Genomic DNA, 26,270 nt, shown 5'->3' with positions numbered 1-26,270 from the left:
CAGTAAAACGAAACACGCCATTTTCGACTAAAGTTTTGCTCACCTCCTGCATTATGCATGATACTTATAAGTAAAACACATTGTAAGTAAGAGTAAATATTTAAAAAAAACAACATTAATCATCTCTGACTGCATTCTGAATATTTGAATGATGTACCATGCGCTTCCGTGCATTGCGTACTTCCTTTGTTATATCTCGTACTTGTTCCTGTAATTGGACTTTTTTCTCGCGTAGACTTACAACCTGCAGTAAAACGATTTGGGATTTAAATTGTGTATATAGTATTACAATAGTTTGTAATTCTAATGTGAATTAAGCTAGATGTTAAATTCTTAATGCATTTTTAGGTTTTCATGATGTACTAGATATTTAAATAAAAAATGTTTTTTATACAATATTTACCTATTTACGATTTGGATACTTTACCGCAGTTTTAATAATGATTATGAATATTGGCTACAATGGTGGTCGTATAATTAAAAATCACTACCAACGGTTTTTGACATTATGTAAGATATAACACCGCAATCGTTTTTATTTTTAAATTAAACAATAAATAGGACGACAATATGTTCAACGATTATCATTTATTAGAAAAACAATATAAATCCTATTACACAAGTGCAGTTTCAATATTACATTACGGACAAACATTTACATCAGTTTTAAGGTATGAACAATAATGGTCAACTCAAATAAAATTCAGATTAAATTTTGAATTGCCGGCAAAATAATAGAAAAAGCCAAGAAAGGAATGTTATTCTCCAATTTCAAAAAAAGAACGTGCTATAGATGCTTTTTAAAATATTTCTAATCAGGCGCCCAAGCGGCCAGTAACAGAAAATAAACTCCTACATGTGTTAGACTTATTTTGTAATTAAAAGTAAGATATGCTTTATATGATATGCATTGAATGAGATTTTTATTTCACCGGTTATATTATTGCATAATTATTAATTATTGAATTGTAATTTTTTTACGAACAATTGTACGTCGAAGTTTTACTTTCTTAATCATCAGAAGTGGTTCTAATTATATGACCGCCACTGTTTCTTACCAACAGTAAGGGCTTGTAAAAATTAACGTATACGTTTAATGTAAATAATTATACAGAAACTTTTTGTAAATCCCTTGAGCAAAGAAATTTGTACCTAGTTCTACTGAGAAAAAAGTTATTGAAACAATTATGACATTGCTTAGAAGCAACAATCGATAAAGTTGTAATAAAAGAAAAATGTTAATGAAAGATTAAACTTTGTCATTGCATGGCACAGCCCGTTTCGTTCCATTTCTAGGGTACAATGATAATTACATTTGCATGCAAAGTTAGTAAGTTTTATGATGGATTTACCTCGTCAGTGGCGTCTTGGTAGTCACGCAAAAGGTCCTTTCTTGTAAGAAGGCCCGCCCTCAGTCGCTCACCTTGCAACGACCAACGTAGTTTGTCGCGACGGCTCTGTAAGCAAGCGATTAATTATAGCAGTTGAATTGGTGGTAAGTTAAAAATGCTTAAAGAATAGTTAAGACAATTATTGTGTAATGTTTTTAAATTTAAATTGAAAAAAAATTCTCTCGACATTTCGCGTGCTTAAAATACTTAAATTTCATTCTGAAGAAACGTTTTAACCTAGAAAACGTTTATTTTATACAGTGAAGTTACTAAAGTACATTTTCTGTAAAGTCTATTTAAATGTCAATGAATCCAAATTATTTACATAAATTTTTATATCTATTATTCTTAATCCATTATGATTAGAACAAATATTTGTATGGTAGACCAAAAACCGATTCTGATTTGCAACTAAAAATTGTATTATTGATGTTGGGAAAATCACAGTTTTCTACTAGTTATGTCTATAGATGATAACGGCTATAACCATTAAGCTATGATGAGAGGAAATAAAATCTAATTAACAAAACTTCAAAGCTCCAATAATGACTAAATTAGGGCAAGAACATGGGCAAAATCACGCAAACCATTTGCATAATAAATATTGCCCATGTTCCTTTATAGTTATCGTTATAGTCGCACATTGATGCCACTCGGCCAACACTACTCTGGGTGTATTTGTTTTAAATGTTAAATATAGCTCGAACCTTAACTTGTCCTAAATCCTCTCGAGCTCGTAAAAATTCAATCTCAGCATCTCCAAGATCGCATTCAGCAAAGTCGATAACTTCGTCTGTGTGATGCATCTTTTCCCTAATGTGAGCCAGTATTTGATTATGTTCAGTGCATTTCGAGCGATTTCTTATCAACTCGTCTTCTCGCTCTGCAACGAATTTCATATTTTGCAAAGTCAAGGAAAAATAACGTGATATTGATATAGAAATGTTTTATTCCTATTTAATCCGAATGACATGGTAATATTCTGAAAAAGTATCGGCATTTCAGGGCGCCATTTTGATATGAGCACAACAAATATTTCAGAGTTGTTGTGCAACTAAACATTATTATAATCTGTTTTACCTTTAATTTTTGGTGTGTTTAATCTATGATTAAATAATGGTCGTATAACAATTACAATAATACTTTATGTTCAATTAGAATTATTTTCGTTTCAGTGCATTAATTTAATCCGATTACAAATTCGTGGTTTTAACAAAATTTTAGCCGCATTATTGTCGGTTAATGTTTATATTCTGTTCGAGAAATGACCTTTGCAGTGTGTTGTTAAATATAATGCGGTTAGTCCCAAAGATTAGTTTTAGCATATAGTTAAATAGATATAACGTTTGTCTAACAAAACAATCATAAAATTAAAAAAAAAACTTTTTATCTCAGTATTTACTATTTTCATAGCATATATATGTTTTTTTAATTTAATAATTAACTGTATCACAAAATTTGTAACTGGCTGCAAACAGCTTAAATTTAATTATTTACTGTATGTATTATACAGATAATTCAAAAAATACACGTCATATATACCCCTTCAATTTCTTTAAGTCGTTTAAACAATTATTCTATATAAAATTTGTTTCCTAACAGATCTAACCTATCTTAGACCTTACTGTATTTCAGTGACGTGAACAGTCACTGAAAATTGTCGTAGAAAGTTAAAAAACAGAGCTGGTTTGCAAATTGAAAATTTCATTAAAATCTGCACTGACCTGCATTCAACCCTTCAGGCGCCATCTTCGTTCTACATCTTACCTACCTACCTGCACAAAGCCCTCAAAGAGAATAGGCATGCACTCTAGAAAATGACTTAGAGGGACCATAAGTTTTAATATATATAACGTAAGCATATGAATTTATAATTCTAGTTACTCCAAACTATATTACCTTCTATTTTTGTTGAATAGTTCTGATTGTCGATATGCAATTGTTCGTATTGCGCTACGTATAATCCAGGTCCAAGACATTCCAACTTGCGCACGATCACCTCCAGATCAGCTACGGCGTTCCTGCATCTGATATACCGCAGACAAAGAGCTGAAGCTTGCTCGCTTTTACGTCTTTGTAAAGTTAAAAATCTTTCCACAGTCTGAAATTATAAACGTGTAATAGAGAAATATATTTTTGCCATCCTAAGGAAACATGATTTGATAACCAGATAACAGATTTCATAATAAAATTTCATCCCTTTTACTGCGACGCTTGGCGTTCCACAACACAAAGCTTTTTAAGGCACTTTCTGCAGCGCACAACCTCTGCTAGGTGTGGAACCAACTGCAACCGGAGGTTTTTCCAAACCGTTACTACTTTAGGGCCTTCATGAACGTATCATTCCCTAAGATAACACCCATAAGTTGAGGTGTCGATGGGCGGCACTTTATATATGAGCGTATGACAAAGTTATTTTAAATTGGCGACTCATCCTGGTACACTTTAAGAGTCTTTGATTTTTCATCATACCAAGATGAAAGTTCAATATAAAATTAAATTATTATTATATTGAATATTACATGTTATAATGTTAAAAATAAGAACGGTGGCTATTAAAAGTTAAAATAAGAGAGGAGTAGAATTCACGTAGTCCCTAAATCGTAAAACCAGCGAGATATGGCTACACTGGCTGGCATAATGTTAGTTGTTATTCTTGTAGGTAATATATAAACCTTACCTAAATCTTTAAGATGTCTGCACTAAATATTGTATAAAGGGTATCCAGTTATATACCTGGTATATAGAATAAGTTTAAAACGTTATTTACTATCTATAAAATTTTAAACTTAAAACTTAGGTATAACTATAGGTACCTTGTCAGCAATAGGTTTGCCTTTCTTCGAATATATCAAGCCAGTACCAGTCGATTTTTCCAATTGTTGGAGATTGTTGAAATTCTTTTCAGCGTGCTCCAATTTATCTTCATATGTAAATTGTACTGCTTCTAGTTTTCTCCTTATCTGAAATATAAATACTGTATTTATTGTTGATAATATAACCTCTTTAAGAGGTCCAAGCAACCAGGCTTTGACTTCTCAAGAAAAATAAAATCATAAATGTACCTCATAATATAAATTTTATGTTTGCAAATTACAAATAATTTAACCTTATGTGGTATTTGTTAAATAACTAGCTTTAATAAGTTTTGAAAATAAAAATTCGACTACAAACTTAGTTGTTTAATCTAACTTTGTATTAATTAATATATTACAAATTAATTGTAGTTACATAACGTCAACGTCAGTATCTCCTACGAAAGGTGTTTATAAAAAAAATGCTTACATCTCGCATCTCCCTTTCCTCTTTTTCTTTTAATTCTTCGTAAGTTAACAGCTTTTGTTGGAATTTTTCTTCCAATTCCTGAGCACCTTCTATAGGCTTTAAGACATGATCAAGCTTTCGTTTCCTTAAAACATTTAAAAAACAGTCTTAGTTGATTGTTTTTTTCCGCATTTCGTTTCAATAATAGTATCCCTAGTACCAGGCTTTGAAACAAGCATAAATTGCTATAATTACCTTATCCATTATTATTTAATGAGGAATCTAACCCAAAATACAATCGACGTAAACAATTCACAAAACATCGTCAAAATAGAAGCTTGTATGTTTCTTTTATTATTTACATGGGCGAGGTCAGCGTTTTGTGTCTGATATACATTGATAAATAAATATTAGATAGTGTGAATGTCATGTAAACTTAAACGCGTAGCAACCCATGCAAATTTAAACGCGAATGTATTGCAAATGTAAATGTATTGTAAGTGGTATATTTAGTGGTAAAATATTATCTTAAAATATTTACTTTTTTATTATTTTTGGATGTGCTCGTTTTACAACGATTTCTGTAACTGTACGCGTAACAATTAATTTTGTGGATATAAAAAAAGGAAAAGCCATGGCATGTACACTGAATTTGTAGCACTATCAATTTTTGTGTAACAAAAAGAAAGCCATGGCATGAACGTTTATTTGATTTGGATTTGGCACTAAGCTACAATAATGCTTAAGATTTGTTATTTAAAATTACTTGTAGTATTCGCCCAATCTCCGGTGCAGTAAATTGTTCTTCAACTGTAGTTGATAGCGGTCAAACGAAAGATCTCTATAGGCTTGCAAATATTCGTCTCGGTTTATTGCTATGGGTGCAGTTTTTAGAATACCTTGTCCAATCTGCCCAAAGGAAGGCTCATCAGCGTTAACACTATCTGTAATATATGTAAATTTTGTAAAGACGCGAGCAGCGCTCTGTGGGAGAATTTGGAATTAAACGGAAGCATACACTGTTCAAATAAATATCGTATTGTAATCAATAAAAAAGTGTCACTGAAACCAAGAGCCACGGGTGCGTTCTTCTTCGACATAGCGAAGGCATTCGACAAGGTCTGGCATAACGGCTTGGTTGACAAGTTCTATCCCCTTCAAGTGCAACTAAGAATCGTGCGTATCGTGGATTTCCACCATGCACTAGAGCTCCCAATAACCTATCATAACCCAATGGATTAAGTTGTCATCCACACGCCACTTCGACAAGGCTATACACCATCCCAACCCATTGGTGCGTAAAAACATCAAGTATTACCTCTTACCGACCAAAAGGGCCCAAGGAGGCCCCGACATGTTCTAACGGATCCGGACGATCTAATCACAATAGCCAATAACAAATTAAAAGCCGCTCGTGCAACCAATAATAATGAATATAATAATCAGATTAGGATATCAGATCCCGCCTTCACCGGGAAGGGCGTGGACCTTCACTTCACACTTCGCTCACTCCAGTGAGCTTCCGTCCTGCCCTTCAGGCGAATGACCACCCTGCGACGGCCCAAGCCGTTGCGCTATTCGCGTCCATTCAGGGCGAGTTAAGCTCGCCAAAACAGCCCGAGCTAAGCAATAGAGGCCCTTAAGGCCAACAGCGAGATTCCATACAAAAAATAAGTAAATAAAATAAAGTGTTTTAAAAATCGATGTCTTCAACTCAAACACTGTTGTACCCTCAAGGTCCTAGAGACCGCTGAGCTAGAACAAACCCGGATTAGTAGAACCAGCGATAGGATTCCCTCGGACATCCCGCTAGAAACACCTTTACCGTTCCAGGAGCTCCTTCACCCGGCACATAGGATACCCATCGACACACGTGTAGCACAGCCCAGTACTACTAATAACTGTAAATCGCACATGCATATATACACGGACGGCAGCAAACAATACGACGGCTCTGTCGGCGCGGCATTTGTTGTCTTTCCACCCTCCGCTCAAACAACCAAACTTACAAAATTATTTAAATTACACAGCACTAGCGCAGTCTTTCAGGCTTGAGCTGCTTGCAATTCTCAAAGCAGAAGAACACATCCATAAAAATAAAGTAACCCACTCGCTCATTCATACCGACTCACTCACAGGATGGCAAAAATATATTTCTCTATTACACGTTTATAATTTCAGACTGTGGAAAGATTTTTAACTTTACAAAGACGTAAAAGCGAGCAAGCTTCAGCTCTTTGTCTGCGGTATATCAGATGCAGGAACGCCGTAGCTGATCTGGAGGTGATCGTGCGCAAGTTGGAATGTCTTGGACCTGGATTATACGTAGCGCAATACGAACAATTGCATATCGACAATCAGAACTATTCAACAAAAATAGAATACACAACACGATTCACCAGTTAAAAAACACACACAAAAACTCCGAGATCCTATTTTAATGGGTGAAAGGACACTCCGGGATCCATGGCAACGAAGCCGCGGACGCAGCCGCCTCTCTCTCCCCATCCCATATTGAATGCCCCTGTCCTATATTAAGTCATCAATTAAAAACGCGACTAAAGTCATAAATAACAATAGATATGTAGGAGAGTCCACAGGCCACTTCACGGTTAACATGTTCCCGAACCTTGAAGACATACATTCATTCTTCTCTACTACACCCATTTCATTTCAACTCACACAATTCCTCACAGGACACTCCTTCGCCAAAAGCTATCTGAGCCGATTCAAAATCACTGACAACTACACATGCCCATGCGACAATCACACAACGCAGACACTAAAACACTTGCTAGAAGAGTGCCCAAGATTTATAAATCAGCGACATAACCACACACAAAAATTCACAAAACACAACACGCAACTAAACCCCATCTTCTTAAGAGAATTGATTTTGTACCCCTCGGAACTAGGTTCGCTCATTCAACTAATGACTCATATCATCATCGGCCTTAAGCAATTTAATAGCTAAATTATGATTTGAAAATGACTATTAGATTATTACTATTAAGTTCTTACATAATGTTAACCGTATCTATCAACATCTTTTTCTTATTTTCTTTCTCTCCCCTTTGCAATGTATACAGTTACAATTATGTGTTATTATAATAATTATTTAAGTTTTAGCCCTATTACAGTAATAGAAGTAATAGAAACCTTTTGAATTTGTATAATGTTAATTTTTTTAAAGTACTGAGATATATTGGACCTCACAAACCTGTTAAACTCACATCAATTACAATGTATAATTTTCAACAAATAGGATAGGATAACTTTTATTTTAAGAACATTCGTCCAAGTGACAACCTTGTAAAGAGGCAAGGGACAAAGGCGGTATCAAATAGCCACTTTTTCCTTGTATCTCCATCCTTTTTTGTGTATCACTTTTATTTAGCTTATAAACTACAATAACCATAAAAAAAACAATTTGTACTCGACAAACAAAAATTTTAAAAAATACACTATTGTACTTCTGTATACGAATACTTGTCGAAATTTTGGTAATATTAAGCTAAGTTTAGTTTATATACGTAATTTTGTAACAGTTGTAGAGAAAGTAATGTAACGTTATACTTGTAATAGGATGCTTTTACTCAAACGTAAAATTTTAAAATAAAGATTCCTTGTATCAAATTACCGAAGGCAATGAAATCTAATTTTATTTCAAGTACACTAATAAATTAGTAACATAAAATATATTTAAAATGGTGTTAAAGATTTCATCCGTCACCTTAACTAAGACAAGGTTTTCGAAATTAATAAGTACACAGTAAGTAACACACTCGTAAAATTTATATTACGTAAAAAGTTACATACCACTATCTCCTTCAGGACTGTCATCGCCAGAATTTTTTGATACCTGTTTATTCAAAATTATTTAGTATAGAGTATAAAAAATGTACTTTATTCTTTTCCTATATTTCTTGTCCAATGGTATGTCGGTACGGTTGGTAGCACTAGTATATCGCCTTTGTACATCATTTGTCTACGTCATTATTACATGTTTTGATTTAATTCCGAGCGGTTCAATTAATGAACTTTATCAAGTATTTTACTTTAAATTTAATGTTCTGTGTTTGAAATTAAGAAACAATTGACACCTGACAAAATAATTTTATTAAAAAAAAATATAATTTTTAACTCTAAAATTAGGATAAAGGATTCTGATTTTCTTAGCACGAATGAAGCGAAACAAGGATCTTTTGAACAATAGTCAAAGAACTAGTAATTAGGGTCAGGTTAGGCTTGAGTCACTTGCTAGCAATAATACTACACAATGGATAAACAACTCAAATATATAAATCCTACGTCATAAGACATCTTACGGAAACGTTATCCGTTATTAACGTTACACTATTACTGACATATGTGGCTACATCATTGCCAACTATATACCGAAAATACAAAAAATCTCGGCAATATTTCTGCAACAGTATATGGCTGATTAATTTGTCTTTACACGGGCTACATACATGGCTTGGCTAGTACCATGGCAGCAATGGTGGACGAATTCATACTCGTTGAAGCAGCTTATATTGTTTTAAAAGCAAAGTCAAAAAAACGAACAATATCCGGTAACTCGTGGTTATATGTTGCTTAAGGCGTATGAAAATGTGACGTTGAAAAATTGCGTAATTCAGTAAAGAAATTTAAGGAAGCAGAGCTAAATTTCAAACAAAACAAAAAACGTTACAGTATCATTGATATCGTTTTTATTGGGTCCTTACATATGAAATTGGCGTATTTCGTACTGGCCACTTTTAGCGCGATGTTCTCCTCTTTGGTAAGAAATTCCAAATTCAAATTAGTACAGCTCATGTATTTGTGCTTCGATGACCGTCATTCATTTGTTTTTTTCTGTTTGCACACACTGCACAACAGACGGCTACCACATTAGAAGAACTTCAATTGGAATGTCTAAGACATCCTCCGTACTCCCCAGACCTTGCTCCAACAGATTACCCTTTTTTTCGAAATTTGGACAACTTCTTGCAAGGGGAAAAATTTAACTCTGATGGGGCAGTCCAAATCACCTTCACAGATTTTATTGATTCCCGTCCGACTGGTTTTTTTAGTAAAGGGATCAATGAACTACCTATGAGATGGCAAAAGTGCATAGAAAACAATGGTTCATACTTTGATTAATTAAATATATTATATTTAAAAATATTCGACTTTTTGTTCCTCCCATACAAAACGCCAATTTCATATGTTAGGACCTAATATTTAATATTTTAACACGTTGATAACAGAATTTACCTACTGCGTGTATGATATGTGTAAAAATCTCTAATGGTACGAAAGTTACGTAAATATTGCTATGTATCGATCGACAGAGCTCTGTACATTACTATAATTATAGTGAAAAGGACAACGGAACAAGGCATACCTTCGTCTCGGCCATATTGCGTGATCCAGTAAAATTACAGTTATTGATCCGTTTAAGGTTTCATCAAAAATTATTTAATACACCGTAATAGCGCCCAACATGCAGTGACACTGGTTGTCATGGTGACGGATTACCATGGATAACAGACAACAATTTTATTTTTAAAATTGGATATGGTATAGACCACCTACATGTGCTAAAAAAATGTGTTCTTAGTGGCCAGTGTTTTCTTTTATGGTTTAATAACTCCTTACCTATGCACAATTTTAGCGAATTATTAATAAAAAAACTAACGTGCGCAATATGGCCTGAGAACATCATTAAGTCGGTATTCTAATTGTCAAATAAATTAATAAATTCGCTCTTTAACTGTATATATTACATTAAAAATGTTTAGTTGAATCTGTATGATTTACGTTCCACGGCTTCCAATTTGATCCATTATTATAATTGTATAATACGATTTTGTAAAGAGTATCTTATTTTATTTTCTTTTAACAATAATCAGATTTATAAAAACGACGTATTCGTATATCTTGTATTCTAAACTAAAAAAAAAAAAATTTTTAATGAACTTTGTGAAAGATAAATAATGTTCTTTAAGTTGGGGTCACAAGCGTTAAAAATAAGCTGTGAAATACATCAAGACAGAATAGGAGTCGAACATCCTAAATAGCATTTAAGAACGTAAAAAATTCCAAAGCTATTTAAAATTTGAGTTATGAATTATTTATTTAGGTACTTTTGGCAGTTAAACGATAAAAAACGTCACTTCCCTTGGACACAAAAGATTTATACGAATAGTTAAAAGTAAAATGTTTTTGTCTCGTTAAATTCGCGGTTTTGTTAATGATAGTTTTAAATCCCGATCATCACAATAATTTATAGTTTCACTTTGTTATTAACAATTTTACTACTAACAAATTTACTTTGAAGTAGAAATAATTATTTTCTGTTAAGCGGTTTTCAATTACCATTGAAGAAAAAGTATAATTATATTATCATCATATTATGTATTGGAAACAATTTTAGAAGCGAGACTTGGTAAAGCGGTATGACTTCCGTATGTCAAAAACGTATTAAACTTTTCTCGTTTCTTAACTTTTCTCTTTTTGAACAGAATTTGTGATTACACGTTCTTTGTTGTGGGTACAGCCCAGCCGGTTATTATTTAAAAGCCGCCTTGTATTTAAAATTTAAGATTAATGAATATTAGTTTATAATTATATTGACAATGGTTGTAAGGATTCTATAGGAGCTGACAAATGAGCCCTATAGTACCGGCAGAAATAAATAATTAACATTGCCAACGTTTTTACAGCCATTTGAAAACCGATAACGCTGATATGTTTCAAGTTAGCTATAAACATCGAAAATATAAATAATGAAAATGCTGGGTTAAAATTTTTTATAACATAACAGTTGGAGAAATTTAAAATTAATTTCTACTTATTATTGTATACATTTTAAATATGACTAAAACACATAATTCAATGTAGTGCAATCGTAAGTCAACTTAATGATAACACATTATTTCGATGGCTCTGACCTGTCCCTAAAATACTGTTCTGAGGACTCGTCTTTGAACAAGGGGATGCCAATTGTTATCTTGCACAATGAGATAGGCGATTACAATGTGTAGAAATCAACTTTAGAAGTGCCCTTTTTACAGAGTACAGGGCATTAACTCTGACAGAATTCCCGATCCCAATATGAATTTGTTCTGCGTAAGTTTAGGGTTGCGTCATAAGTGCACCGTATTCACAGAACTACATCGAACTTGCATACAAAAACGTCGGGATGGGTATCGCTGTCGCTTTTGAGGATACAAAGTACGGGCGCAGGTTTGAATAATAATTACGTTATTAGAAACTCAATAGTTTGACTATCCGTAGGCGTTCATTTATAACATTGATACGAAAACTACATTATTTCTTCAAACAGTTGAAATAAAAACAACACAACACACAGCGAAATGACGTGAGGCATCCATCAATTCTTCAATTGGCACGGATGCCATACTCATCTTGCCAGAGACATTACGCACCGCTTCTTTGTAGAAATAACCAAAACCCCAGTTTTTTATGTCTATATTTAATTATTGAGAAAATTTTAAATGATTAAAGAATCATTTTTTCTAAAGAGTAAAACCATAGTGTGCAATAAAGTGCATTGAGTTCGTCAACCACCCAAAGGGCTATTGTAGATACATTTTCATCTTATTTATCGACTAGATTTTGCCGATTAGAAAAAAGTTCATGTTATTACTTTTAGTAGTTCATATGATATCCTAAAAACAATTCAAATATGAATCTTAAAAATAATTTTCAGAGCATCTAACAACTCATCCCAATCTTGCCTTTTAACTTAACTTGTTGACATAACAACATACATTGTTTTTTCCGGGATTCGATCTCCGGCCAGATTACCTAGTACGTATGTTAAAATATACATAACAGCAGCAGCAGGTACAGGAGGGAAAATAAGAATTTAAAGGCCGGCAATTGACTCGCGAGCCCTCTAGTATTGAGAGTGTCCATGGGCGGCGGTATTACTTAACATCAGGTGCGCCTCTTGCCCGTTCTACAAAAAAACAAGAAGCAAAATCTTGAGATCATTGGTCTATTGTTTGTAACGAAGGTAAAAGATTTCATGAGCAGTATAACGTACCTCGTAGTATATAGTCACGTATTTAAAGGCTAATATTGTATTTCTGTTCATTAACCGCGTTTTATGATTAGGAGCTTAGTTTGTTTCGTCACTACAAAACAAATCATCAAAATAATTTATAAATTAAAATTGTGGAGGCTTAAAACAAAAACAAAACGATCGTGTTAATGAGCAGTGTGGAAAATAAAAATGCATCTGTTTAATAAAGTAACGCTTTCCTGTAAGCCTTTTCCGGTTAGATGGTATTGGATTCCCTGAAAAGGGATCATAATGAAGTCATATCAAGACCAAACCCAGTTTCGTTGCAGTTGAATTGCGTAGCACTGATATCAATTCCTTGATAATACGGAATCTTCGGATGTGTTAGTGAGCTATACAAGTTTTCACTGTATCGCTGCTTTTATCTTGACAAGGTATTGAAATCTCCTTCAACTACATGAATTGACAATCTTGCAGTGTCCGACTTACACTCAAAAGAGTTCTCATATGAATGTTTGACGCTGGTGTATATAACAATTAATTTGACCTTGTCACCCATGTCTTTGTTGAGCTATTAAAAAAACAAAAGATTTCAGGCCAGTAACCTCTGTAAGCTGGTAACCACGTTCCCAGCTCTGGGTAGATGCCAGACACCGACAATGCGTATCTTAAAATAGCAGCGAAAAGTGTGTACGACATTTTTCACGCATTAAATGATATGCGATTTTCGACATCATTACACGTTAATTAGACTCAAACTCCCGTGATATGTTGTAATTGCACTGACCTGGCGATTAACACAAGTATGCCGGTGATTTCCTTTGGTAACATTTGTAATTACAACTAGACATTAGGCTCGAGTGCCAAAAACATATAGCACTTATTTTTCCTAATGTTTTCCGGGCCTATGAATCCATTAGACGCGTAATGGAACTATTATGACGATTACAGTCATTACAAAGCTACGCTTAAGGGACCTTATATAATGTTGCGGCTATTACAGCGATTCAGATAAATCTTAAAACCGCTCCGACGAAACAGAAATACTGCATTATTTATGTAAAATCTGTTCTTATTTTTATATTAATGTAGGACCTATTCTTACTCTAAATGCGAGTTGGTCCCACGAGAATGTAAATGAGTGCTCCTATTTCACCATAGATAGTGATAGAGGACAAATCTTAGATTTTTTTTTTAATTATAATAGTAAATTACTTAAAGATGGACGTGGAAAAAAACAAAATCAAAAATTTTGGCGATTAAACTTAGTGGCGAAGAGTGTGCTGCCAGTTCTTTTCGTCTGTTCTACACTCATGATTTGAGAACTGGCGGTAAATGTTAAATTGGAAGCTTTTGATATGTATTTCGTACATATCAATTATATAATATAACAAAAATCAATAACTAACCTCAAAATATATAATAAAAAGGAGTCCCTTTAGGCAAGGTTCCGAAGACAGTGACGTCGTTCCCCCTTTGAATAGGTAGACTAATTCTTTGTCCGAGGTAGCTACCAGCTCTTTGGTGTCATAGCGGTCCGAGCGCCACTCCGAGCAAGACTGCAAGGGTCTCGACACCGAATGGGACAAAATCATATTCGGATCCTAAACCCCTGTATTAGCATGATTTAGATTTTGCATGAAATATTATTTTTCAATATTTCAGAGCGTGCATGAAGCCTTCTATTTATAAATTGAAGCCAATAAATCTTAATAAACTATGGGAAAAGAGTACAAATGTATCAAATGAAAAACTTAGTTGTGTGAAAGATTTTATTGTGTGTAAAGGTCAATGACATATATAAGTGATATCATACGAGTATATTGAAGACATAAAAATACAGATGTAACATATTCTGAAAATATTTCATGGATTTTGAAAGTGAAAATTATATTATAGGCGTCAGTAATATATTGACTTATGAATATAATAGTCTAAATATAGCCTTAATTATAGAAAAACAATCAGCAAGAGCAATAAGGCACAGCAAAAATTAAATCTTAGCGCACATTGTCGATTGGAGTATTTTAACTTGACTAGAATATATGCAATAGTCTTTAATCTTTATTTTAGTTAGGTTTGACTAAAATAAAGATTGATATTATTTTGATTTTCGGTTCCGTAACCGCTTAAAGAAAACAATGTATCATTATTAACTTTAGATTTAAAAAATACAAGTTGATTTGACAAAAAGTTGAAATATTTTAAAAACAATCATCATAAATTTGCAAAAATGTTTGAATTCGAATAACAATCAATTTGAATCTTAAAAATACAAGGAAATCTTTAAAAAACAGTAAGCTTTATAGCATCTATAATTATCACTAAAAACACTAATAAGAAAACAGTTTGTACTTAGTTTAAAATAATATATAATAAGTATTTAAATATACATTAGGCAGTAAGGTTGTAGCTATTAGATGGTAAACCTTTTCAGGTACATTTCTTACCCTGAATACTCATAGAGATCAACTGTCAACAAAGTATTTATTCACAAGTGTGTATTTTTAATAGATTTTATTTAAAAAAATAAAGTTGTTACACAAAATTAATGAGGCGATAAGGAGGAATTTCATTTCTTTGTTATTTTAGGTGTGACATATCGAAACACCTACTTGACATGACGGAAGCGGAAATTTTAAATTTAGAACGAACGTTTTTGTTATTCAGGACTCGGAGTATCTTTCTTGTTTTCAAGTATTTCCAACTACTTGCAAACGTACAGACTCATTTTGCCATTTATCTCTGGAATTTGTAACACAGCAAGAATTATAATGAAGCCACGGTCTCTAGAGCGGTTTAAGTAGTGTCGTTTATACATTTATGTATTTTCAGTTTTATGATTATTTTTGATGAAAGACAAGAACATATCTCAGTTTTAACTAATTCTTTTGATACTTCTCTCCTTCTCTTCGCCGCATATATAATAAGATATTTTTTATAGAAAAATAACGGCGATGTTTTTAAACTTGTCACTTTTCTGCTACCGCAACTATGACTTAATCATTTTTATTTTGGCTTACACTCAACTATTAACTATTGGGGGCAATATCTATTGACGCACAAGAAAATGCTAATTATTTTGAAAATAGGTTGTTTGGGCTCTCAAGTTTATTTTAGCTACAACCATATTAAAATGAGCAAATGTTATTAAAATGTAGAAGTTATAGAACTATATCATATACAAGCAACTTGGTGTTATCAAGAGGGATACCTTGAATATATTTAATTAAAATTACTACAAGATCTTAAAACTAAGTATATTTAGCACTTCGAATACATTCCTAAAATTCAACAATAAATTATAATAATATGAGAATAAATACAGATTTTATAAACAAGTAATAAACTTCAGACAAAATCATCAAATTTGAAAGTTCAGACACCATTATTTTTATTTTAAATAATACATATCTTAATAAGAATATAACAATAGTAGAATATAATAAAAGACAAGCTTTAATGCATCGCAAGTTTTATTTTCAAATTGAAATCCATGTCAATTAATTTTTTTTCAAAAAAACTTATTATAGCTTCTTCTAGCCAGCTCACTTCAAAGGTATTCAATTTCAATATAGGTAGATGATATCCACAACTGTATGTGAAAGGTCTTAAATATGACCTAAAGTTGCCTTCATTGATTATGGATTATTGAAAAACCGATTTAATGTATATAAAAAGAAACTTGATAGAGAAATATTGCATTTCAAATACCTATAAAATAAACGAGCATTGAAAAAAAGCCGAAAGCTGTTGGATTAAAACTAGCGTTTGTGGAAGACGTTTTCGCAGATCTTTGGTCTGGTTTGAGCAGAGTTTAAGGAGTAGTGGAAATATCCATTGTACCTGGACCGTGAGAAAAAGACTGAAAGGTCATCGACCTATGATCGTAGGTTCGTCCGCCATTGCAAGTTCATCAGTGGCTGCCTTATCACCTTTCCTTTTACGGGAATACCAGAGGAAGGACGCCGCTGCAAAGAAGTTCACTAATACAACGAACCACGCCAGGAAGTAACTTATGTGGAAGCTGGAAAAAAAGTAATAAAGTTTGCTTATGCATCTTCTTAGATCTTGTATTTCATAAATGATTTTAATTCATAACGAAGTACATCAGCCTTCTGTTTTTTCTACAATTAGTGTTTCCCCGACCGAATACAGCACCAGGAGAAATATTTGTTATTTATACATGTGCTGTTAACAAATCTTTTAACTTGGCATTATCACTCAGGCAAAAGTGTATATATTTAAAATATTTTAAATAATTGGACAATAATTACATTTAGTTTATTAATGGCTATATGTGATCATAAACACATTGTTATTATTGCTATATAACTACAGACTAGTTAGCTATAAATACTGTTACATAAAAACTTTTCTTTTTTCGAGTTTTTAATTATTTTGAATTTAGAACACGTATATTATTTTTAAAACTTCCTTCGTTTCAGCGCCATTTCACAAATTGTTTCGTGTTCATTATCGAATTACAATATGGATTGGGTGTCTGTGAAGTTAGCAGAGCATTTACCAGCGGAACACAATTAAAAATTAGAGTTCTAGTCGCACACAAAATTGTTGTAGTTCCTGATAGTGAAAATATTATTCATTTAAAAAAAATATTTGAAATAGAACTTATGGCTGCACTAGGTATATTCTTATATAATAGTTCACTTACTAGTGAGATGCACGTTCAGGATAAATATATTTCACGTTCTTCTGCATGTGATCCAAAGACGACATTGTGACTTGCACCACTACAAAAGTACAGGAAGCTGTAAAGAAATTACGAAATATAATTATGACAAACATCTTGTACGCATAGATGCATTGATTCAGCCATTGCGATATATAATATAATAGTGTGTACTTTTAGTAAAACTGCTCAGCGAGACATCAATCTTATGTATCTGCGTTATTTTCATTAGTTTATTAATAGGCCATAGTTTAGAAAGAAGAACTGTTATTTAATATGATAAGTAAAAAATTCCGACTACAAGATACACCTGTTGAGCCCCGTAGGGCCGTAGCCAAGGTAAACAAACATCATTTTCAGTTTTGAATGCAATCACAATCCGTTTATTTAACCTTTTAACAGTTTAGAATATCTGAATGTAGAAAATATAGTTGCAATAATTACAAATAACCGACTGGTCTTTACAAAAAACTAAATAATTGAAAGGTACAATTTTTGAATAAATGTATAAAACATGACTAGAATTGATTGGACGTTAAGTTTATAAGAACTATCTCATTAAAGCGGAAGATGGAGATAGTTATATAAAATCATTTACCATGTACTAGGGTTAATATTTTATATTCAGGCTCCTACAAATTGTTTCAAAATATTATATATATAGTTATAAAAATACATTACGTACCTACTTTATGTGTCTAAAAACAAATTAATATATATATATCGGAGACTATAAATCGTTATCCTAGAATATATATAGACATAGACAAAACATTTATTACTAACAAAAAACAGAGACACACAAAATAACAATAATAAAAAAACATATATAACATAATACAGAGACAGAGAGAGATAATTTTTTTTTAATTTACAGAACAAGGTACGTTTTTTCAGTATTGGTATTCAGCGAGGAAGTGCTGCAGGCTTCAAGAATTCTCTGCCTTAGGTATTTATTATTTAGTTATGATTTTTGTTTTTAGCATGTAGTACTAATTCTTATGAATTACATTATAGTTTTACTTTGTAAATACAAAAATATATATACGGTGTTTTTATTGATTTCGTCATAACACTTACTGCTTATAAAGTGTATGCCAGCCGCGAGACGCTTGAACATATATCTTGGGTTGCGGAAGGTGTAGATTGAGAAGCCACAGCCCATAGCCATAACGAACAAACTTATGATACCGAATGATATCATCGTTCGAACATAGTCTGAAAGAAGTAAACATTGCGTAAATATACTGGCAAGGAAAATAAGATACATGCAAAAATAATGCGAACATTGAGTGATAATACTTTTTCCATTAAATAATTAACAGCCATTAAGTGAAAAGGTTTGATGCCGTTAATACGTAAGAATTATTATCTCTAATTAAGTGCAGATATTTGAATTTATATTATTATATAATCGCATTTAGTAAGGTACGCCTTGTAAGCAATTCTTCGCGGGGGTTATTATGCTTAAAAATACAAGTACAGGATTTAAGAATGTAAAACGAAAAACGAATTCATTTTGCGGAGCGTACTCATTGTGATTGGTCAAGAGCATCTCTCGTCATGTAATATCATTAGGTTTCGTATTTCGTTTGACATATCGCGCTGCTTTGATTTGTTATACTTTGGTGTACTCTCTAGAGGTACTATGAATCATACAAAAAATCTGTATGGAAAACTGTACTTAATGTATGGACATTTAACATAGTTATGTCTATTCTCGTCAATGCGTTTTCATTTATAGTAGTGTATTAAAATAGTGTGAACGATAAGTATATCTTACACTTTGAAATCGATTGTCCTTTAGTTTTTCTCTTTCTCAAATAAATAAATATAAATTCGATCATTATTCTATGCGATATTAATGACACGTAGGTTTACACAATACTTTCACCGTACGAGCATTTTTTTATAATATACATAAATAATGCAAGTTGATACTAACGTTGTTATAATGTAATATAAATGAGCTCCGCGAAGCAATTATGGCATTACCGCCCGAGGCGCAGCTCCAACGTGCTTAATTCTACTCAGCTGTACAGCGATTACTCTATTTAGTAGATAATATAATCATCATAATTATTTTATTTGGAAAGTATGAGGGAGTGATATTATATAGAGACTCATCCATGTACTTTGTCATGTTATTGGTAATGCATCATTAAAGGCTACTAAAATAAATATAATATTGAAAGAAAACACTTTTTTACCGGGTTGAAGCTATGTATTATTAAAAACTTATAATTATTTTACATATTTAAAAAAAAACGACATTCCGCGTGCTTTACAGCGTGCGTGGTCACGGTGACACTGTGGTGTATTATAAGTATAAAGTCTTTTCTTTCATTGTGTTAAAGCTATGAAAAGATAATAAATATAGTATGTTATAAGTTTATAGTTTTATAACCGTGCCCTTCTCAAACCTAATGTCATGCGTTCGAATCACGGCTACGCACTATTGTTTTTTCCAGTACTGGCTGGAACCCAAAAATAGACGGAGTGTATTAGACACAGAAGGCTACATAAATCTGAAGCCCAGTTGTAGCGTCAATGTTTTACTTCTATATAATGTTTTTTTTTTAAATAAACACCCGTTCACTGACCCAATTCTGCTTCGAAAATATCGACTTAGGTACATAATAGATACCTGGTTAAAAGGAACTAATGTTTATATCGTATTATAATGAAAAACTTACTAGCAACATCAATATCATAAGCGGGATCTGTTGGTTTTCCATTCTTCATAACAGGCTGTGCTAAGTAGTTCGTGCAGTCTGAAACAAAGCTTTTTTATAGTCTTTCTATGTAAGTAGTAACGCCAGAATCAAGTTTCTATATACTTTAAACGACAAATTTAATATTCACTGTCGCTTGTGAAATTTTGTTTATATTGTAAAAATCTGTAACTGGCTTAGTACTTAAAATCTATATGATTACTAGCTGTCCCCGCGAACTTCGTTTCTCCTCAATGTAATTTTACTTTGCCTACCTTTTTAGAATATACCAATATGGAACATTTTGATATGCTACCCCAGAAACTGTTCGGTTTTCCGTAATGAAAACATATTAGGTTGTTCTGTGAATATTTCTCTACATAAACCTGAAATCAAGTCATAATTTTCTAATAAACAAATAAAATATAGAGGTTAATAGAAGAGGGGTGAACATTAAGGGTTGTATGTATTTTTGTAATTTGTATCATAAAAAAATTAAAGAAATAAATTTATCCAAAAAACATAAACAATTTTTTTTGGGGTGGACACCCCTTGTCACTTAGGGGTTTGAAATATAGATAGTAGCCGATTCTCAGACTTACTGAATGTGGATAAAAAATTTCATCAGAATCGGTCGAGCCGTTTCGGAGGAGTATGGGAACGAACATTGTGACACGAGAATATTATATATATATATATATATATATATATATATATAGAGATGAGGCAGAAGATTTCATTTAAACTGTTATTATTAACAAATTATAAGCTTCATTCTAATATCCAATGATGAATATAATAAATGTCATGTATTTTCCTTCAAGAATTGTTGGATTCATTTCAAGATGAGTTACGGTATGTTTTAACAGAGAAAAGTTTTTATCATTAAACTTTTCCCCTTCAGATGTTTTACAATGAAAACGAGTTGATTAAATTACATTTGTGGATGTCTTTTTCTGATATTTTTATGATTAAAATGCTAGATTATAAAACTTCTTTGATATAATCAAGCATTTTGAATAAGTATTTTTTTATTTATTTTTATTTATTTATTTTATTAAAAACGTCGATGCAAAATCTAATTTGTAAATTTAATATAAAGAAACATTCTTGTAATTTTATATGATACACCAACATTTACAATATATATATCCCATTTTCGGATGGTATACCACAGTACTTTACCTTTTTTTTATTTATCACATCATATTTAAGCTTGGTAAGCCAACACTTACCTAAACAGGAAGTATAAAAACATATACTTGAATTAAAACATTTTATGAATTCGTTAATTTTTTTGTATTGTTCCAGGTATATATGAAATTTGGAAGTGTATCTGGTCACCCGCAACATACGGTTGTCCCTAGTGTGGACACTGGCTACTGATTAGCTATCATATAATTGTGTTTTAAAACAATTTCAATGTTTATTCTTAATTCAGGTTACTTACCGCATCAAAGATAAGAAGTTGTAGTTGTAGATGATATACAAGCAAATTATTATTTGGAATATTATGTTTTTTTTTACTTTATATACATATTACATAATTCTACAAGAAATAAACTGTGACAGGTGTGTTAATAATTTACGCTAATAATCGCAGATAAACTTTAGTAAATACATTTGAATAGTTATTTAACTTAGAAAATCACATACAATAAAAGCCTATTCAAAGAGGTAAAGAATCACGTCTATTATAGAACGAATCTATTAATAACTAAAATCATCTGTTACAAAAATACACTCGGTAACGATTCCAGGGATAAATCAACTAGACGGTTTATTACACGCAATCAATTCGCAATAAATTTTATTAATACCAAAAATACATTTAGTGTGTACAATAAAACTAATAGACCATTTGAACAAGTACTTTGAAATAAGACTTATTTGTTCCAGTTCTGGAGCAAAATCCCAATAAAACGTTCATTATTTCTCGGTAATAATAATTAAATATTAATGGATTGTATGGACGCTAATAGCCAAGGAGGACCTTCAGAGGATTAATAAATGCTTTTGAAGAGTTTAAGCTTTGCAAGTAATTTCAGTGTAGTATTTTTGTTAACAGTTAAAAATGTTAATGCCTAACCAACATATACATTTTTCTCTGAAAACAATAGAAAATAAATCAATGGCGCTACAACCTTTTTAGGTCTGGGCCTCAGATTTCTGTATCTGTTTCAATATCATTTGTTAATAGAATAGGCAAGTAGGTCATCAGTCTTCTGTGCCTGACGTACGCCGTCGACTTTTTTAGGGCCTAAAGGCAAGCCGGTTTCCTCACGATGTTTTCCTTCACCGTTCGAGCTAATGTTAAATGCGCACATAGAAAGAAAACTCATTGGCGCATATAGCCGGGGATCGAACCTACGACCTCAGGGATGAGAGTCGCACGCTGATGCCACTAGGCCAACACTGCTCTATAAAATAGTTATAGGTTCAATCAAACATTGTTAATGAAATATCAAAACCATTAAATAATTATAAACCACGGTATCAAATCAATTGCAACGTATAAGTGTTATATGGAAATCATAATTATATATTTAAATTTTTACACGTTTTAACCTCTTTCTAAAACTCATTTCCAGATAATAAGAACTCTTCTCACTTGTCCTTCACGTATTCTGAGAATTCGAAATTTAGATAACACTACCTCATGTGTAAAATTCACACATTGTAAACATTCTTGCAAATCTATTTTGGCGTTTGATAGACACGTTTATCCCAGGAACATTATCGCTTCATGTCCATCGAACAAACCATTACCTATTAATATGTAGTAATTTCTACTTCCTCTACGTAACATCCATTGTTTGTTTATTATGTACGTAACGTAGATTTAGCTCGGACTGAAAGAAGCGATGTGGTATTTTTATCGGTGACTATAAATCTTATTGTGTGGGTTGATCTGTTTATTTTATAAAACCAGGTTTCCCTAGTTACCGAGCGCAGTACAGATGGTGTTAATTGCAAAATATGTTAACATATGTTTAACCTAAGGCTTATTTAATGTTATAAAAACAAGTGGTTTCAAAAAAATTCTGTGATAATGTCAAGATTATTATTTAGGTATTCAAGACTAGTTTTGTCAAATAATAATTAGTATATTGACTATTATTTTTGTCTTGACATATTATTATTGTCTTGGTAGATTACCGATTGTTAGCAAGAGAAATTAAGATTTCTTTAGGAAGTGTCCAAATTTTATACAAAACCATTTGTGTATGAAAAATGTCGGCGCACTAGATGCCCGGAATGCTTTCTGACGCGCAGAAATTATTTGTAATGTTGAATAATTAAAATATTTATTATTCTTTGAATATAATATTGATGTACCTTTAGTTTTGAAGTGAACATTATATCGCTTTTGAGTAGTTTCCAATTCTCAAATTGAGTCTTATAGTATCTCGAATAACAATTACATCTTCCCTTGGCAAGCGTTTCAAATGAGTCAACAATTAGTTGTACGTTTAATAGTTTTGTTCTCATTAATATTTAGATCCGTTATATGGTTGTCTTATGTGTTCTCGGCGCCAGTTCAATGTTTACTTTTCTTTGGAAGTCCTGTTGTTCCGTTCATCTTAAAAGCGTGAAAGTGCTAGTAGATTGTTCTTTACATGTGCGTTATTAATACAAGCATGTGTAGGAAAGTAAAAAAATATTATGACGGCCAGGCATATTCTAAATTTAAAAAAAAGCATATGAATAGAAAAAATACATTGAAACTTAAAAGAAAATAAAGTTTACCAAACCAAACAGAACACAAAACATCAAAACGTTAACCTTTTTAATTTCTAAATAAATTATGGAATAAATTTACCATTTAAACGGATTTTAATTAGTTTTGCGAAATTATTATTTTTTATGTTTTGTCGTATTAACAAGATATACGTAAAGTATATTTTGACTACAAACGCCAATTATGAAATTGGTATAAAGTTATAAACTTAGCGATTGACAGTTGACAGTCGCTGTCAATATTAATTTACTAAATGCATCTGACAGTTTCCGTATTGCAGTTAAATAATTTTAATAAAATAATAGTAGATATATTTTGGTAATGAAGTGTATTTTTTTTCCGGTAATACTAATAACAATAGCATAGTAAACCAGTGGCGCTATAAAATTCATGGATGAGAATTGCACGCTTTAGCCAACACTGCTCTTACACAATACTATAATAAAATAACTTGTAAATTACAATGTGAAATAGCAATTTTTTTTTTCAGAATTTGATTTTTTTAAAATTCCCACAAGCCATCCCCTAGTAAAAACATTGCCTTAATTAATTAAAGAAAAATTAGGTCTGGACCTATTTCATGATCATTTGTTAAGCTAATGGGTAAGTAGGTGATCAGCCTTCCGTGCCTGTGACACGCCGTCGACTTTTTGGGTCTAAAGCCAGCCGGTTTCCTCACGATGTTTTCCTTCACCGTTCGAGCTAATGTTTAATGAGCACATAGAAAGAAAATGCATTGGTGCACACCCGGGGATTGAACCTACGATCTCAGGGATGATAGTAGCGAGATAAAAACTCGTAACGAGTGTAAATGATAAAGATATATTTGTGATGAGTTGCTGAAATACGAAAGCTCTATAACAATCGTTATATTGGTTAATTGCAGGCTAAGTTTTTAAGGCAACTAAATACTTTGCCCCAAAAATTTCAAGGTTTTACTCTAATGCGTAGGTGGGCGACACCTATCCCTGAGGTCGTATGGTGAAAGTCAGTCTACTGAATAGCTATACTACCGTGAAATACCTACGTCTTCGATGATGGCGACATGTATCTTGTTCATATAATAGGTTGGGGGAAAAGTTTCTTCGGTTTTTTAAGAAAATCACAACATTTTTTATTTATACTTTAATTAAATTCAACTAAAGTATGGTATAGTAAGGTAAGTAGTAAGGTACTATTTTGTTCTATAACCATCTTGTAGGTTGGGGCATGGGGCATGGGGCTTCTGATCAAAATACCGCGACAATTGGCAGTCCTCTCGTGATGTTAACCTGACCAGTGACAGGAATCCTAAAGAATTCTGAAGAAACCGAAATAGTTGGAAATCTGAAGGTGCAAGGTCAGAACTATACGGTGGATGTATTAACACCTCCCAGCCAAGATCTCTTAATTTTTGCTGAGTGGCCAAAGATGTGTGAGGTCTAGCGTTATCATGATGAAAAACCACACCCCTTCTGTTGGTGAATTTCGGCCGCTTTCTCTCAACTTCTTGCTTTAATCTCATCAGTTGTTCACAGTAGAGTTAAGAATCGATGGTCCTGCCTGGTGGTAACAGCTCATAATGAATAATGCCCTTCCAATCCCACCACACACACAGCATCACCTTGTTTCGAGTCAACCCGGGTTTCGCTACAGTCTGTGAAGACTGATCGGCCTTTGACCACGGCTTTTTTCGCACGTTCTTGTCGTACGTAATCCACTTTTCATCACCAATTATCAGCTTCGTCAAAAATGGTTCGGTTTCATTACGTCGTAATAAAGAATCACAAATGGCGACCAGAGTGACGTGCATCTTTGACATCAAATTTTCCGGATTGAAAACGCTTGTTCCAAATTTGTGCTACATTCACAGATACTGCGCTAAGTCCATAAATACATACTATAATACGAAAAGACTTTTTCCCCAACCTAATTTATTAAGTTCCTCAGGTAACATTTTTGTAATGAAAAATAAAGTTCTTAAAAAATTAAACATTACTATAAATATATTCAGTCGCCTGTCAACTGTTTTCCAATAGATACGCCCGGGATATACATTATCCAAGTGCCAACTGTTTATAGTAGCACTACAAAGCTTTAAGATTCTTAGCCTCTTAGTTGTATTTGTTTAAATAAAAAAAATTCTTTATACTCAAGTATCTAAGTGTTATACACGTCACCGATTGCACAAAAATATGCAAAGACATGTTTACCTACATTGTGTAATTGTTTATTGTAAACTTCAAACAACTCACACTGTGCACAACTAAACATCAAAATCAAAATCCGTGGACTTAATTTCGTCGACCCCGGACTTGGGATCGCATTTTTTTTCGTGGGAGAATGCGTTATGCCGGCGCGTCGGCTAAGTTAATTCTAACTACTGGGTACACTTTTTTCTATTATTAAGTAATAAGGGGTAGTAATTTTTGGGTTTGAAAGATAA

The 26,270-nt window shown here is 32.5% G+C and overlaps 2 protein-coding genes across 4 annotated transcripts in view; both read right to left on the bottom strand.

Annotated features, from left to right (window-relative positions):
- Positions 1 to 83: 83 nt before the first annotated feature.
- Positions 84 to 10,176, bottom strand: LOC123717223 (coiled-coil domain-containing protein 96). Its single transcript, XM_045673112.1, has 9 exons — positions 10,048 to 10,176; positions 8,475 to 8,517; positions 5,422 to 5,599; positions 4,677 to 4,800; positions 4,208 to 4,354; positions 3,291 to 3,492; positions 2,099 to 2,274; positions 1,353 to 1,457; positions 84 to 244 (listed from the first exon to the last, which is right to left on the bottom strand). The coding sequence occupies exons 1-9, from the start codon at positions 10,060 to 10,062 to the stop codon at positions 116 to 118; spliced, it is 1,119 nt and encodes a 372-aa protein (XP_045529068.1). The 5' UTR covers positions 10,063 to 10,176; the 3' UTR covers positions 84 to 115.
- A 4,727-nt stretch (positions 10,177 to 14,903) lies between these two features.
- Positions 14,904 to 26,270, bottom strand: part of LOC123717104 — a 36,800-nt gene continuing 25,433 nt past the window's right edge. For 2 of the 3 annotated variants that reach the window (XM_045672918.1, XM_045672917.1), the window contains 4 exons: positions 20,086 to 20,163; positions 18,470 to 18,607; positions 17,372 to 17,468; positions 14,904 to 16,723 (listed from right to left, as the gene is read on the bottom strand). In XM_045672918.1, coding sequence (XP_045528874.1) covers positions 16,570 to 16,723; positions 17,372 to 17,468; positions 18,470 to 18,607; positions 20,086 to 20,163 — 467 coding nt within the window. In that variant the 3' untranslated portion in view covers positions 14,904 to 16,569. The remainder of the gene's footprint in view (positions 16,724 to 17,371; positions 17,469 to 18,469; positions 18,608 to 20,085; positions 20,164 to 26,270) is intronic. The other variant, XM_045672919.1, reaches the window with a different exon arrangement.

The sequence above is a fragment of the Pieris brassicae genome, chromosome 12 (assembly GCF_905147105.1).
Source record: "Pieris brassicae chromosome 12, ilPieBrab1.1, whole genome shotgun sequence".
Taxonomy (NCBI): Eukaryota; Metazoa; Arthropoda; class Insecta; order Lepidoptera; family Pieridae; genus Pieris; species Pieris brassicae.
This window is presented reverse-complemented; position numbering and strand designations above follow the sequence as displayed.

What these genes read in the sequence shown, in the direction of transcription:
- LOC123717223 (XM_045673112.1), bottom strand. An exon ending in CAGTCCTGAAGGAGATAGTG is followed by an intron (nt 5,600 to 8,474) that starts GTATGTAACTTT and finishes CATATATTACAG; the next exon opens with ATAGTGTTAACGCTGATGAG. An exon ending in AGGAAAGGGAGATGCGAGAT is followed by an intron (nt 4,355 to 4,676) that starts GTAAGCATTTTT and finishes TTTATATTTCAG; the next exon opens with ATAAGGAGAAAACTAGAAGC.